Source organism: Bidens hawaiensis, unplaced genomic scaffold, assembly GCF_021521415.1.
Source record: "Bidens hawaiensis isolate Kalapana, Puna unplaced genomic scaffold, B.hawaiensis_p1.1 tig00034685_1, whole genome shotgun sequence".
Taxonomy (NCBI): Eukaryota; Viridiplantae; Streptophyta; class Magnoliopsida; order Asterales; family Asteraceae; genus Bidens; species Bidens hawaiensis.
In genome coordinates, this window is record NW_027496017.1 from 118,357 (window position 1) to 135,220 (window position 16,864).

At 34.5% G+C, this 16,864-nt stretch overlaps 2 protein-coding genes across 2 annotated transcripts; both read right to left on the minus strand.

The window, feature by feature from the left end:
* Positions 1-613: 613 nt before the first annotated feature.
* LOC143586496 (serine/threonine-protein phosphatase BSL1-like) lies at positions 614-7,856 on the minus strand. Its single transcript, XM_077068038.1, has 21 exons — positions 7,504-7,856; positions 7,343-7,403; positions 7,188-7,266; positions 6,953-7,032; positions 6,758-6,852; positions 6,541-6,640; positions 6,015-6,084; positions 5,275-5,376; positions 5,060-5,141; positions 4,778-4,960; positions 4,514-4,685; positions 4,024-4,222; positions 3,708-3,875; positions 3,396-3,634; positions 3,235-3,319; positions 3,057-3,155; positions 2,198-2,397; positions 2,048-2,123; positions 1,241-1,376; positions 1,024-1,163; positions 614-939 (listed from the first exon to the last, which is right to left on the minus strand). The coding sequence occupies exons 1-21, from the start codon at positions 7,706-7,708 to the stop codon at positions 856-858; spliced, it is 2,655 nt and encodes an 884-aa protein (XP_076924153.1). The 5' UTR covers positions 7,709-7,856; the 3' UTR covers positions 614-855.
* Positions 7,857-12,491: 4,635 nt separating this feature from the next.
* On the minus strand, positions 12,492-16,645 carry LOC143586502 (uncharacterized). The gene is made up of 11 exons (XM_077068042.1): positions 16,530-16,645; positions 16,362-16,461; positions 16,175-16,283; positions 15,299-15,387; positions 15,147-15,203; positions 14,951-15,059; positions 14,765-14,866; positions 14,584-14,648; positions 14,154-14,322; positions 13,985-14,039; positions 12,492-12,952 (listed from the first exon to the last, which is right to left on the minus strand). Exons 1-11 carry the CDS (start codon positions 16,585-16,587, stop codon positions 12,792-12,794), a joined length of 1,074 nt encoding a protein of 357 aa, XP_076924157.1. The 5' UTR covers positions 16,588-16,645; the 3' UTR covers positions 12,492-12,791.
* Between the last annotated feature and the right edge of the window lie 219 nt (positions 16,646-16,864).

Below are 16,864 nucleotides of genomic sequence, written 5' to 3' on the forward strand. Positions count from 1 at the left end.
ACCATCCACTATTGTGATACATCGTCGCCTTTTGTTATTCACAGATTTGTTTAGCTTTTGATAAGAATTGGAATTGGAATTGAAGCCAACTGATCAATTAATCTTTAAAATTGATCCAATTAATCATCAATTTGAAGCTTTAATCGATCAATTTTGACTTTTAGTGATGGGTTTTAACATTGAAAGTAACAGGTTTCAAGCGTGAAGGTTTTAGGTTTTGGATTTTCGCTTGAATGTATTTGTAATATTAAAATTGAACGTATTTCGCGTACGTAATATACGTTAAACGATTATTGTACGTTAACTAACCCCTTATTTATCCATATGAAATTAAGTGACTAACAGGTTTTTCCTTATTTCCCCAAAATGACAGATGTATTTTTTTTATATTGAGTTTAATAAAATTCTGTTTTTTTAGATATATCCAGTTTGACAGTGGAGGTAGTAAAAGATTTTAAGCTAGCATTTTTGGAAAAGAAAATATATTTTACATGAGCCTGCTATGATTTTAATTTTTAAACATACAAAATAGCCTTGCAATGTTACATTTAGGTGAAATTTATAATATAGTTGATAAGTTGAATATCTATTTCAAGATAATTAGTTAATTACTATGCTCAAGCATCTAACTCAAGATTATGATTTCAAAGTGTCCACATTTTAAATGCAGAAGCTATTCAAATCACACGAAAAAAAAATCCTAGATATTATGAGACACAAACCATCTCATCATCACTTTATCAAACAATCAAATAACAAACAATAACCTATTAACAAACCTTATGTACTCTAAATATGATCTTAATCTCTTGTGTATATATAACTTAGATCAAAATCCCCAAATCATATCACCAATCAAATATATGCAAGTGAGTTCCTGTCATGATTAGGCTGGGGTCGACCCCTGGTAGGCGTTGGTGGTCTTTGATTATTAAGCTCCTACACCAAAACAAACAAAATTCCATAAATTCAATAACTACATTCACAACATTTAATTTAACAACCTTAATGTATTAAATATACCTGCATCCATGTGTCATCTGGAACATGTTCTGGAGATGTTTCTGGCGAGTAAAGTGGCGGCGGTAAAGGGTGGATCAGTTTTGGGACCACCATGAGTCCTCTACCGATTACCAATATAGCTCCCGCATTGTTTGCAGTCCCTATAATTCAACCACCATAATTAGAGCGTGTTTGCGTTTAATTGATTGTTAAATATTGTTAAACGAAAACTGCTTACCGCAATAGTTAGTGGCGGAAAAAAGGGTAATTAACTGGCCTTGAGCAAACCGTTCAAACCCATCCATTACGCATTCGTGTGCTCTTATAATTAACTGAAGTTTGTTTCTTTTACAGAAGTCTGTAACTCTGTCAGGCTGCAAAAGTAAAATATAAACATTAATATTAAGTGTGTTAAACGGGTTGTGTTGGCAAATTGGCTGATCTGACCGAACATGACATGAACCTGAAAATGGTGTCAGCCATGACATGTATGAGCCTGAACATGATACATATATTCATGGGTTGACATGAGAACGACCCGTTTAACCCAATTTTTTTTGGCATATTAATACTTTAAAACTACAATTTTAGGACAAAAATGCAACTGAATATAAAACAATTACATTTTAATCATAAAGTCTTGTATGTCAATTTCTTATTAAAATTAAGTTTTGGCATAAAATACCAAACCAATTTAATTTATGACGCAAAACACATTTAAAAAGGTAATAAACGGGTCAACTTGTGAACCCACCAAGTTAACATGAACACAACCCATTTAGCTAAAAGTGTTGGGTCCGACACAAAACAGACCCAAATTCACGAATTTCGTGTTGGGTTCATGTCGTTTCAGAAATGATATGGGCTAATTGTTTGTTAACGGGTCAAAGTAAGAGACTTAATGTTTTGTTCAAGTTGAAACAGGTTGGATCAGATTTAGTTGACCCCTACTTGGGTGACTTTCCGCCCGTTTGACCAGTTTATCTTTTTCACTAAACTTTATTTGGCTTGACCTATTTATTCATAAAAAACATTAGTTTCATACCCCAAAAGTGACAAGACCCGGTCCTCTAGCATTTGGCCTTAGACCTTCCACACTATCGTTTTCTGTAGGGTCAGACCTGCAAAAAAGGGATAACCTCAAAACACAGTTTCATAAGTAAAACCAAAAGTAGAGTATGAATAATAAACTTGCCATAATAAATCCATCAAAATAAGAGATCCAGTATCCATCGTTATCGGTCTTTCTATCTTCTCTATTTGTTCAACTGAATGTATCGACCGCCCGATGCCACCGTGCATGCATATTATCTTTTTCTCAATCAGTGCTGCGAGTGGAAGATGGTTGAACAGTTGGTTGAACCGTGACCATGCCCAGATTCCGTCATTCTCCCCCTGAATATTATACAGACCATAAAAATATTATAAAAACCGTAAACCCTTCTTTTTATATTTCTTTTATGAATTTTGTACATTCATGTGTTAAATACAATTGCAAAATCAATATTATTACAATAAGACTCTAATTCTTTTTTGACATTTGATCAGTTAAAAATAGAGTAGGGGCATGCATGAATAAAAACTGAACCATACCCGGACTAAACAGACGTGACCAAACTGAAAAAACCCAAACTCAGTAAAAAACCAACAGTTTGTTCGGTTTCAGTTTTGCTATCAACCAAAAACTGAAAAGGCCGAACCAGACCGAAAACACGAATTTTAGTTAAACAATAAGAAACTAATAAATGATTTAGATCAAAATTTCAGTTTTAGATGCCGAGTAAAGTAATCAATGAATTATCAATTAACAAAAAAAAATAGCCCTAAAGTTTCAGGTCAAAATTTATTATTCAAGGTCATTAGCCCGAAACGTTCAACCCAAAATGGTAACACCAAAACTGAACCAAACCCATTGTAAAACAAAAAACCTAAAAAATCAAAACCGAACACTTTCCAAAAACTCAAAAACCGACCCATGCACACCCCCTAATAGTATAACTTGACCCATTTACCCCTAAACGGATCCAAAAATGGCACATGAAATCACTTATTACCATTCTCTCAATGCACTCAAGCCGAAACCCAAAGAGTGCATTTATGTCAGCAGCCTCATGATTCCCACGTATCAAATGAACATTCTCGGGATACTGAATCTGAAAACAAAAAAAAACAATAAAACAAAGTAAATAAAAAATCATAACCAGGGTTATAACTTATAACTTGTAAGCATACCTTTAAGGCAAGAAGTAAAGTAATCGTCTCTAAGCTATGTTGCCCTCGGTCAACATAATCTCCAAGAAACAAATAGTCAATGTATCTGTTTAACAAGAGTCAATTTCAGCCCAATTCAAATCCAACAAATTTAAACAATGAAAACTGGATTTTAAGCATACGTTATGTCTCCAGCAGTAGACGGAAATCCATATTCATCAAACAACCGCATTAAATCCCCAAATTGACCATGTAAATCACCAAACACTTTAATCGGGGATTTTAATTGAAGAACCGTAGGCTCGTGTAAAAATAACTGTTCAGCAGCATAACAAAGCTCGGCGATTTCATAAGAATCGAGAAAAAACCCCCTGTTAGCAGGCGGTTTCCAGTTTCGGGGCCTGAGTAAAGTAGATATGACCTGCAAAGATGAATAACAAATAATATTTCAGTGTTTGTATATAGAAATATGTGAAATGAAAATGTTGTTTCACCTTCTTATGCAAGCCTTGAGGTGACGGTTGCCTCGTGAACTTTTTAGTTGGATACGAGAGATTGTTTCCAGAAGGAATCATTCGTCTACTCTCATTTTCAAATTGATCTAATGATAATTGTCGGACCAAACCACCAAGGTTTCCTACAGTTTCTTTGGCAACCACAACCTGCCATGTATAAAACCGATTAACCGAATCGTAACCGAAATAATTGACAAAACTGAACTGATATAACCAACCCAAACTAATAGACGACTGTCAAATTTGTTTGTTTTTGAAACTATCAAACAGAAGATCAAGGTTGAGAAACACATACAGCTCTCGGGTGCAGTTTAACGTCTCTCTCTGTGTCATCACCACTTGTTGAATTGTTTTCTGCTTGTTGTGGGTCGTTTGAAATGGGTGTTTCGTCTGGGTTCATAGTGTGTGACTGTGCAGCTTGCCAAACAGCATTAGCAGCTTGTGCTTCAGCTGCGGATGCTTCTGCCAGCCGGTCCATAGATTCCTTGTTCATACTGGAAAGAAACTAAATTATTGTAAATTTTGGATAAAATGTTAAAAGACTTTTGAGACGTTTTCGACCCATGTTAAATATACATAACAGATTCCGATAACATTATTCTAGTCACTTTTATAGGGTGTAAACAAGCTAAGCCGCTCATTAGCTACCAGAGGTTGGCTCGCTAGCTTAAAAAACTGCTCACAAGCCAAGCTTTACAAATAGAACTCTAAACGAGCCGAACACGGGCTCAGCTTGCCTCATTTACACCCCTAGTTATAGGAAGAAGAGAAAAAACAGGCCGAACCTTAAACTACCAAACGAAGGACTCTCAGGTCTACTGTCAGGAGACATACGACCAAACGGGCTTAAACTGTTAGCCCTCGGGCTCGTCACATTTGAGGCGGTTTCAGACGTTAACATAGGAGAATCAGAATCAATTGGATCCTCCGAGATAAGAAAATCATCTAACAACACATCTGCTAGACATGAAACAATTTAATATTATGCAACAGCAGCAACAGACACATACGACATGCTTGATGAGAAAAGGGTATTTTGGGAAACTTACCTCCCCTAAGACCGCCATAGACATACACGCGGCCACCAACGGATGCAGCGGCATGCCTACCTCGCCGCATGAGCTCCAAAGAAGAATCTTCGGGTTGACTTTGCCCGCCCTTGCTATTACTATTGCGTGTAGAAGTCACCATCCCATGTCTATCTAACCAAACACCCGCAGCCGTGTCCAAAACTGTATATGTATTCACGTTGAAAACGATTTATATATTATTAGTATCAATTATATTACAATTTATGTTATGTATAAAATATTAATAGATTTAAAATTAACCTGCAACAGCTGCTTCACCGTCTACTGCTCGACCTCCCCTCAAAACACCTCCAGTAACATGCAATCTAGCCCCGACAAACACCTGGTGAGATATATAAACCAATGACCAATTAAATAACTATTAATTACAGCTGCATGACAAACTGATTCTATACATAAGTAGCTTTACTAAAATTCAGCGTAAGTTATACACCAATTAAATAATTATAAATTACCGCTGCGTGTTGGTATCTTGGTGACGGTGAAATTCCAGGTGCAAGTGTCCATTCCCATTGACCATTTTTAGGCATGAGCAATCCGTAGGCATCTGCTAACGGCTGCAAATTCAACACACACCTGGTTTCAAATGTGTAGCACTCAAATATGTTTAATCCCATAAGGCGATCATATGTGAGGCTTTTGTTATAAATAAACACTAAAAAATGTTTTTGAATTTTAAACACTAAAATACAAGATATTCTCATCATCTCTGGTTAGATTTGTTCAATTTGTGGCCTAAATTGTTCAAATAATCAAACGGTACCCATTGCTCAATCAACGGTTAGATCTATCAATTGATGATCAAACTTGTTCAGACGATGGCCAGAACTGTTTCATCAGATTTGGAAAACATGCCCCCGTTGCAACCAAAGGTACAATTTTGTTCAAATACTGGTCAAGTACATAATGTGTCGCATCAACCGCATCACACGCGCATCATGGAATCACATCGCATCAACTGCAGCGATGCGATCTCATCAACACATTGTGCGCATCGCACATTATGCCCTCCTACTTTGTGCATTTTAAAACTAAGAATACACTCACAAAACCAATAATTTTATCAAAAATATATATAGTTTAATGACAATACAGTGCTAACATATATTCAAATCGAAATTATAGTGCCAATACATTTATAAGTCGGGTTATTAGTAAGACAATGCTAAACATAAGTCATAAAGATAACACATACCGTGCCTAAGATGTCTCTTCCACCACAAAGTAAAAACATACCGTCTGCACGGGCACTAGCAGTTGCATACCTGCAAACCGTAAGAAATAAATACAGCAATTTATTGCACATCTTGGTTGTCCATTAATTCACTTATTGAAAGTATGCAGTTACATGTTCTTCCATTTGTAATTGATGTTTCAAAAACTATAACTTGGAACATTCAAAGTTGACATGACACTTCATTTGTAACTGTAAAAACCATTTGACCTGATTTACTCTTACTTATTAAGTTCATTTTTATAATTATATTGAGTATGTTTTAACCTTAAAATTCTAGTTTTGGTATTGTCTGGTTTGATAACGAATAACGATAAGTTTGTTTTCTAATTGTAATCTTTGATCAAGACTAGCATATATTTAAAAGGCTAATATGATGGTAAGAACTATTTTGACTATTTAACGGATAGATAAACAAAAAGGCCATTAAATTCATATAACAAATGAAATTTGAATACTGTTAGTCACTACTAAATTATGCACTTACATTCTAGCAGAAGGTTTATCACCTTCTGGATTTAGTTTCTGCCAAGCATATGGTTTTTGAGCAGTATCCAAAGCCCAAGCATCCGGAAGCACTTTCTTTCCTAAAAAACAAAAGGATATTATTATTCTAAGTCAATATACTAAAGATAGTAATATTGGACACAGTTTTACAATCAGATATGAAACCAGGACCACATGCATAGACATGATAAACTCACCATCATTGCCACTAACGGAAACAAGGTACCGTTGAGCTACCAAATCCATAACATGACCATACCGAGGCCCAGGCCCCTCTCCTCTAACAACCACCCTGCAAACAACATAACAAAACCAAACCAAACCAACACTCAACAAAAACCACTAACTCCTTAAAAACACATAAACTTAACCACACCAATTAACCGCCTTACCGGTGCCACTTGTATTTATCATTGGTCAAATCAAGCACGTAAAGATCATCCGTCGAATGCCCAGCCGGACCTATCCCCCCCTACATATATATTAAAACCAAAAACCTAAATTATATTATTATACATTTTCATTATAAATTGTAAAGGTAATGAACTGCACTTTAAACGAACTGAACTAAACCCTAATATACTAATAACCTTATATATATTTAACATAAATCTACTCTTGAATCACCTGAAATGCAACCATAGTTCCCACAACAGCTGCTGCGTGAGCAGCCCTCGGTGATGGTGGCTCCCCGGCCGGTTGAATTCTGAATATTATTCACCAATTAATAATCTAATTATAATAATAATAATAATATTAATATTAATAACAACAAAAGTAACCTGGTCCATTTCCTGGTGAGAACATCATACACATGAACAGAGTTTGTGACACCATCTAACCCTAAAATCAAAACATTTAACCTAATCAATCAATTTGGGGATAAATAAACAAACTCTAGTAAAACAAGTAAATAATCAATGAAGGATGGATTGATGGTTACGGATTCCAGGGACGGGAGACGATGGTCCGCCACCAATAGCAGTGGCGCCGCCGAATAATATTAACCGAGGTCCGTGAGTTTTGGTAGGCGCGATGGCGGTGAGCGTGTGGGCGCAGCGAGGACCGGGAGCGTCATCACCAGTGTCCCAAAATGACTCAAGTGGATAATAAGTGGGAGCTGGTCGACTCCATGGCTTTGAACCCATGGTAGGAGGAGGATGAAATTGATGAGAGTAAACAGGTGGAATCGCACTAAAAGTGGAATAATAAGATCAGAATATCATATTATTCAGATTCAGGAAGTTACTTTCAAAGTCTACCAAAATTCCAAAGATTGACTGACGTGCTTTTACTTAATAATAATAATAATAATAATAATAATAAGCTAATAACATAACATGGTGTGCTACTGCTACTTTCCGATGTTTGGGATCCGTGTGGTGTTTAAACAAATTTATTTACTTTTTCTCTTTTTTTTAACGACCAAAGTAACGCCGGGTACTTCGTACGCGGCCCCATTGGCTAAAGGTAGCCCGAGCCGGCCACTAGTCCGGACGGACGGAGCCCCTAGCGGTTCACCTATTAAGGGATTCACCGGATAAAACCTGACCCTCACGCCCGCCAAATGGCACGACAGCAAGGAGCCGGTAAAACCGGGTGAGATCAGGACTCGAACCCTGGCAAGCCAGGTTCATCCCTCATATCTCTCATATAAATTGGTGATAGTGAGGTATGAACCCCCTACATCTCACTAGTAAAATGAGTACTCTACCATTGAGCCATATCCAATTTATTATTTACCTTTTCTCTACATTTTCATTCCTAGTACATTTATTTTTTTTTTTTTTTGAACGGTGACTTTTTCAATAATGGGATGACACATCTCCTCCAAGAGGAGCCCCCTCACCCCACTCAGGCCAGACAATGTTGTCTTAATCGGATCCACGCTGGCGTCCGAGTTTGGCTTGAGCGTTCCCCAGGAAAATCTGATAGCCTTAACCCGCCCGAAGGCACGACGGTCAAGTTAACCAGACCGAAATCTGGATACTATGGTAAAACCGGGAGGAATCAGGATTCAAACCCGGGTGCTCCGGGTCATCTAGTACTTGAAGTGAGGTTTTTCTTTTAAGTGAATATGGTGTTTATTTTAAACGAACTGAATGTAATTTGGTTCAGTTTGATTATTGTTTAATCGGTTTGAAATCCAATATTGAACACCTACAAGGCTACAAATATTTGAATTAGTGAATAAAATAATAATTAATAATTTCACATATATTTAATATATTATTTATTGTTAATATAGTGTAATAAATATAAACATAATTTATTATTTTTATTTGTTTAGCCTGTTTAATTGTATTACACCATTTTTTAACACATCAAACATGTTTAGGAATTTTTTTATGACTCTACTAAAACTCGTTTCGACTCATTTACATAAACATAGTTAAATACGTCATGCTATGATTGCATAACTTTTAAGTAAATAAGTTATACTAATGCTTAGGATTACTTATCTCCTATTTAGTTAAATCTTTTATTTAATAACTAGTTACTATCTCCGTGTTATAAGGGTTTGTTTTTTTTTCGTGTCTAATATTTATATTTTTTTGAATTCTAATTTTATTTATTGTAAGAAAGTTAAGCATTAGGGTTTGATAATGAAAGGGTTTCACAAATAAATAAGATGTTATAATCCATTTAAAAGCTATGGGTTTGGTGAGACCCATGACTCGCTTATTTTGTATTTTTTTTACTACAAAACTGTTTCTTAATATAAATAATATATTTTTCTTAAAAAAATTGGATATTAATTTTTAATACATCCGTATTTTATAAGATTTTCATATCAAATATCTGGTGAGATTATTTTTTAATATAATAACATGTTATAACCCGTTTAATGTTATCTGGGTTTGGTTAGACGTATACCTGTGAATTCAGGTCAAATGCATGAGAAGTCTTCATTACATATAAAACCCAAAAATGTTCCGTTATATATATATATATATATATATATATATATATATATATATATATATATAGGATTGGTATCATTTATGAACTCTAAAATGTTAATTAGAACTCTTAGGAACCCTTAACAAACAAACAATGTTTTAATTTTTTTTAGACAAAATGGCAAAAGACGTCATTTATGTTTGCACGGTTTTCAATAGTCGTCCTTTAGCAAACTTAATGACAGAAAACATTATTTATGTTCAAAAAAACGTTGCACAATTCGTCCTTTTCACCAACGAGGGTTAGTTTTTCTCGTTAAATCTAGTCATGTGCACCTCATGTGAGGGCAATTTAGTCTTTTTACCCTCTCAGGGGTAATTGATTTAAAATTTGGGCTTTAAATAAATAAAAGGTTTTTTTTTTTTCTTTTTAACCATCTTCTTCCCAAATATTCATAACCCAACTACAACCAAAACTAGCCACCACCCATCATCATCATCCCATCCAACCTCCCACCACCACCGACAAAACCCACCTCCGTACCGTCCGCCGTCGGACCACCACCACCCTCCAACCATAACTCCATCAGTCAACCTGTTGTGAAAAGCCCAAATCCGCCCGCCAGCAATTCCGTCCACCACCAGTTCCGTCCGCCGTCGGCCAGCATCACAGAACTGACGACTACCAGTTCCGGCCAGCGCCTCTCTCTGTTGTGAAAAGCCCTAAATTGTAGGGTATTGTGTTTGTCTACAACCCTAGGGTTTCGAAATCTAGGGTTTATGGACGAAATCGCTTTTTCTTTGGCTGATCTTGAGGGTTTTGACCAATTGGCAGGCAGTGGAAGGTGGTAAGTGGTGCTCGTAGTCGGTAATTAGGTGAAGAAGACAGAGGTAATAGAGAGGCAAGTGGTGGCGGCTGCAGTTGAAGGTGATGGGTGGTGGTTGTTTGATAGGTGAGTGATGGTGGTGATGGTTAAGATGTTATTGTGGGAGAAGAAGATGGATATGTGTTATTGGGTGGATGAGAGAGAGAGAGAGAGAGAGAGAGAGAGAGAGAGAGTTTTTTATATATTTATTATTTTAGATTATTTGTTAATAAATAGATTGTAAAATTACAAAATTACCCTCATGCGTGTTACACATGACCAGATTTAACGAGAAAAATTAACGTGGTTACTGTCAAAGGACGTGACATGAAATAGATTTGAAACATGAAGTATGCTTTCTGCTATATGTTTGGCCAAAGGACGACCATTGAAAAAACGTTCAAACGTAAAGGACGTCTTTTGCCATTTTGTCTTTTTTTTATATATTAACATTATTTAAGAGTAGTTTTATCATATTTTATATAAATTTTTTGATTACATATATTAATCACAAGGTTACATATATGTAAAATTTATGTACTAACAAATTTACATAGGTGTCAAACAAAACATAGATATGTATAAAAACTAATTTTTAAAATTATAATTGTAGATATAGATGTAAAAATGATAAAACTAATCTCAAAGAACATTAACATACAAAAATTTTATAAAAAAACGCTAGTTTTCAAGGGTTCTTCAAGTTTTTAAATAATTTTACAGTTCTGTAATTATGCTCATCATATATAAATATATATATATATATATATATATATATATATTTAAGATTAAGATTATTAGTTATATAGTTTTTCCTTTCTTTCCTTTTTTTGACGCAACATGTATTGTAATTTATTTACATACTTATATGTTGTTTTACATTATTCGTTTATAATATTTATATATTTTTTTGAATTTTAATTTTATTTATTGTAAGAAAGTTAATAATAACTTAGGATTTAATGATAAAACGGGTTCATAAATAAATGAGATGTTATACCGGTTTAAAAGTTATATTGGTTTAGTGATACCCATGACCCACTTATTTATTTTTACTATAAAATTATTTCTTAATAATGAATAATATCTTTTTTAATAGATATTAATTTTTAGTATATCTATATTTTATAGGATTTTCATATCAAATATTTGATAATATTAATTTTTAATATAATGAGATGTTAGTTACCGTTTAAGGGCTATCTGGGTTTGGTGATACACATACCCATAAATTCGGGTTAAATGCATGAGAAGTCTTTATTTAAGAATAAAGCAATCTGACAGCTTGAGAGAATTTATGGAGCTTTCGTTTATATATATTTAAGATTATACATGCTTGACATAGTGTCTTGGAACTTACTAGTGGTTGGTTTATTATTGGTTAAGATTCTTTATTTGTATAACTTTAGTTTGTTCTCTAACGTCACCTTTGCGGCTTACTTGATTTGATGAAAATAACTAAGATTTTGAATTTTTGATCCTTACTTGGTGGTTTAAAATATAAAAATAAAGATAAAATAAAGCAAGAGACTGCATTTGGGGGGTCAATGGTCGACCATGGATTGATTGCAGACAGGCCCCGATAATTTTGCCACTTTTGATGTTTAAAAATTGCTTTCTACAATGACCCACACTTGCACTTTAGTTTTTAAAAGTCCAGAAACCTTAAATCAGATTCACTCAAATGTCTTCAATTTGTTATTTTTCCATTAAGAAATCAACATACCAAAAACAACAGGTTGAACAAAAAAACAACTGAGCCTTTTATTGTAAATAAATTACAACACTCTAGTGACTGTCAATGTAGAATATATTACAAAATTCTTGAGTGAATTAAACTAGTAGAAGGGATAATGATATCAATACCTAGAGAAGTAAGAAGTTTGCAGTCTCAACCATGAGAATTGTTGGTAATCTCTACTGTTTATAATTATTGGTTAAAAAACAAGTACACATAAGACAGATTTCCTAACATCCAACCAAAACACTAAATAAACTAATAATCTAATAATAACCTGTTTATCAACTTTATCTTCCTATAATGAGTAAAATACTAAAAAAATATCATAGTATTAAAAAAACATTATTGATTCAATTATTTAAATAAACTGGTGATAAGTATGTTATTCCCCCTCATTATAATGAATATGATGAATGTTTCGACACATATATCACTATCAAAGACTGGTCTTCAAATGTAGGCAAGTAGCACCAAACTAAATGGGGCCTTTTATACTATTCAAATACTAATATTTTATAAAAATACAATAAATATATATAGCATTTTTGTCACTTGACCAACCATAAGAAGAAGCAGATAAAGCATTGTGTGTGTGATTTATGAAGTAATTTTAATAAATTTAAATGTACGGTTTTGTCACTAGTCTACAAACATCTAAAAGAGGCGCTAACTTGTTTGACTAACATTATGTGAAATTGGTCAACTAGCGTTCAATGTTTACTCAGGGACAGGGATTTGGAAACCTTGAGTGAACCTCATCTATGTCTGCCATGATCTCTGCATTAAGCTTCACTTCACAAGCACTAACAACCTCTTCAAGGTGCCATAATTTTGTAGCTCCAAAAATGGCACTGCTCACAAGAGGATGTCTCAAAACAAAAGCTGCCCAAAATAATGAAAAACAAGAAAACAAATCAAATCTACAATTGCAAATGAGCCAAGCCACTCATGAGCTACTTGAGACTAGCTTCTTAAAAATCTCAAAACAAGTGAGCTTAAAAGACCTCAGGCTTAAATTAGAACTCATTAATAAACGAGCTCGAGCCTGAGCTTTCAACGTCGAGTTTCACTAGGCTCGCTAACCTATTATGTATATAAATATTAATATATACATATATATATAGTTATATTTATAAAATTGATATGAACAAATATTATAAACAACCAACGTACCGTACCTTCTCTCTTTTATCATAAAAGTCACTCAACAGTTTTTGCACATTAGTCCCTTTACATGTTAATTTTGAACAGAAGTGTGATTTTAAAAAAAACTTGGAACTGATACATCTGGTTGAAGTGGTCCAGCAGGGGAAGGTACTTCAAATTAAATAAAGGTGTGAGCGAGCTTATGCCCCACCATTGACATTAGGTCTGACCATTTCCTTAAGAGAATTTCAATCATACGTCCCCACGTCTGGCTATCCCTTGTGTCTTAAGTCAAGTATTTGATTCCCTATAGGCTATTCCTAATTTCCTACGTAAAAAATGACCTCTCATGGTCCGCCGGCTGTCCTCATTCTGTTTTATCTTCAAGCTTTGCTTGTTTATTTTTTTCTAACGTGAGTTATATTTGTTTTTATCCCAATTGTTTTCTAAAACATATTGGACATCCGTTCCTAGTTGTTTTAAGGAATTTCACAATATAGTTCAAATCTAGCATGTAGAGGGACTTTAATGTGCAAAATCCCGTTGAAGGACTTTTGCAAGAAAAAAACAAAAATGTTGTTTCTTTATGGTATTTGCCCAATAAATTTTATATATATATATATATATATATATATATATATTTACACACACACACACACACACATATATATGTGTGTGTGTGTGTGTATAAATAAATTAATTACATATTTAATCAATAATAAACGAGCCAAGCCCAAAAATCTATAAAGCAGTTTTTGTTGTACATACCTATTGCAAGAGCTACCGGATGAATACCATAACGTTCTGCAATAGAAATGTATGCCTGCAAAACTTTATTGGATCAGAAAGTGATACAGCGTATTCAACCATCACAAGGAAAAAATAATATGAAACATATTTAACCATTAAATGTAACACACTAAGAGATTGGATGTACTTTAATAGCTTCTCTAACGATGGGATTTGATAGGTTGTATCTGGATTCCCCTTCTGAATACCTGCCTCTGAAAAGATTCAAACGAGCATCGGCTGCACCACCATCGGGTAACAGATATTTTCCAGAAAGCAAACCCATTGCAAGCAGGCTATAAGCCAACAGTCTTACCCTATAAGTTATTACACAAAAACCACCATCAGCATCAAAGTCAGTGGTGAACACTGGCCAGAACTACCCTGTTTGGGGCCGTTTTAAGTTAACTAGTTTTAAGACCAAATTGACCGGTTGTATAATTTGAATAGACCCAAATTGACCTGTTGTATAATTTGAGTTGACCCAAAATTAACATGTTTCTAATTCGAGTTGAACCAATGAACCCACTCGTGACTATCAACCCTACATTTACAATAGTAACCGATGCAAAACATACCTCTCCAAATGACAGCACTCAGCCAACCCTGAATCAAAATGTCGGCATAACAAGTTGTACGAATTCTACAATGATGATGCATATATTCTCATTAGATGTAGCTATAGCAGATCCAGCGGGTGTGGATAATGAGAGGGATCGTGGGTCAAAAGTGTTGGGTCAAAATAAAATGAAACACCACCTGAACAGATATTATCCTTGGATAAGCAGGATTATTTTCAGCAACTTGTAAGAACTTCATGACTCCATACGGTGTTTCATTACTAACACCAATGAATCTGATCTACACATATTTTCAGAACCTATATCATTATACAAAATAGACTTGATGCATTTATCGTTACCACTTGATGATATGATTACGGACCTTACCAGCATCAACTGCTCTTCCTAAAACATCAAGTTGTTCCTCAATACTAACAGAATTGTATTGTCTCACGGGATCATAATCAGTTTCCCCAAACATTGGAACATAGCTACAATTTAGAACATAAATTTGAATAAATAATTCTGAAATTAAATCCATGTAGGTGTTTAAATAACTAAAAAGATAATATACAAACCGATCGGGCCAGTGTAGTTGATAAAGATCAATATAATCAGTCTGCGCGCGCAGCAAGCTGCATGAGTTCTCCAATATACAAAAAACACCCATCAAATGGTTACATCAGCTGAAACAAAGGCAGTATCAGATTTAGCACTAATGTGAACTAACCTATTGTCGATAGCATCATTTATATTTCGGCTATCTAAACTTGTTGGACCACCTCGAATCCAGGTCATTTGCCCCGAAGGGCCACTAACCTGCAATCAGAAATAATGTTATAACTTCTATTTAAAACCAATAAACAAATGGAAAATCATGAAAATATCCATTTTTTGACCGAGAAAATTAACGAAATAACCTTTGACTCTTTAAAACTACCAATTGACCGGAGCACGAAAAATGTCTTTTGGCGCAACATATTTCAATATGGTGCCGCAGATTCGATCATTTTGGCTCCGAAGGCCCCACAAACTTTTAAAAAAAAAATAATTTTTTTAAAAGCTAAAACGTGGCACAAGAGATTATAATCAAGGGTGTAATCCGACATTGATTGGCGACACATTCTACCTGTTAATAATCGAAATTATCAGAAATTATTTAAAAAAAAAAAGTCAAACAGCTATTTTCGTAATCTGAAAAAGTCAACTTCATTTTATTAATCAAAATGGATAATTTCATAACTTCCAACACACCTTCCTATTATCCTACATCTAACTGAGCTTATAAATTTCATACATGAATGATGAATCCATTCCTTACAATCTATAATTCTATATTCGTAGATAATAACATCCATATCATTTGTTTAGTGTTTGGATCAAATACAAATCAAATTAACGTGCTAACTGTGTGTAATTATATATACAACTTACACTACGATGTAATTACATAATTACACTGCTTGTATATATAATTACACTACTTGATTCGCACGTTTTTTTAGTTTATATTATTTTGATACAAGTTAGTTAAGTTACTAAACTAAGCCTAAAAACAACTAGCACATTGTACATGAAATTCTTATTATATCAGGAATGAGATAACCTTAGTGGCGAATACGACACGATCTCGAGGCACTTTTCGTTGTTTAAGCCATCGGCCAAAGTACTCTTCACTCCGTCCATGAGTGTCCGCACGCTGCGGCACTGGATACCTAAAATCTCAAAACATTATTAATCAATTAGTCAAATTATTATTAGGTAAACAAAGAGTGAAAACGAAATTAGGTTACATTTCAGCGGAATCGAAGAAATTGATTCCAGAATCGACTGCTTTGTCCAGAAGATTGAAGGATTCGGATAACGAGTTCTGTTCACCAAACGGCATCGTTCCTGTGATAACAGAGTATGAAGATTTGAATCGACTGATGCTTGTTTAGATGTGAAAATGATTATCTAACCTAAACAGAGCTTGGAAACTTGGAGATTAGGAGATAGATTGGATAGAGGAACCGCCATTGTTTGTTGATAAGCTGTTTTTATTTGTTGTAATATAAACTAACCGGAGCATGTTAGTGTTCGTGACTTCGTTCGAGTAATTTTAGTGCGGTCCAAACTGCTCGCCGCTCGTTTGTTATTCGCTCGAAAATTGCTCGTTCGATTTCGGTTCGGTTTGGAAGTGAGCCGTTTGGCTCGGTTCGGTTTATAAACAATCCAAGCACGAGCAAAGCCTCGCTCGGTTTGGTTCGGTTCATTTTGCTCGAATTATTTTTTATTTATTAATTTTATATATATA

Bases quoted from the DNA above. Each gene is read 5' to 3' on its own strand.
- LOC143586496 (XM_077068038.1), bottom strand. From the start codon at position 7,708: ATGGGTTCAAAGCCATGGAGTCGACCAGCTCCCACTTATTATCCACTT. The intron at 5,142-5,274 runs GTAATTTATAAT...ATATCTCACCAG, and splicing joins CAAGATACCAACACGCAGCG to GTGTTTGTCGGGGCTAGATT. The intron at 2,398-3,056 runs GTAATAAGTGAT...TATAATATTCAG, and splicing joins TTGAGTGCATTGAGAGAATG to GGGGAGAATGACGGAATCTG.
- LOC143586502 (XM_077068042.1), bottom strand. From the start codon at position 16,587: ATGGCGGTTCCTCTATCCAATCTATCTCCTAATCTCCAAGTTTCCAAG. The intron at 15,388-16,174 runs GTTATCTCATTC...TTCTGATTGCAG, and splicing joins GTGTCGTATTCGCCACTAAG to GTTAGTGGCCCTTCGGGGCA. The intron at 15,060-15,146 runs GTTTGTATATTA...TCTAAATTGTAG, and splicing joins CAACTACACTGGCCCGATCG to CTATGTTCCAATGTTTGGGG.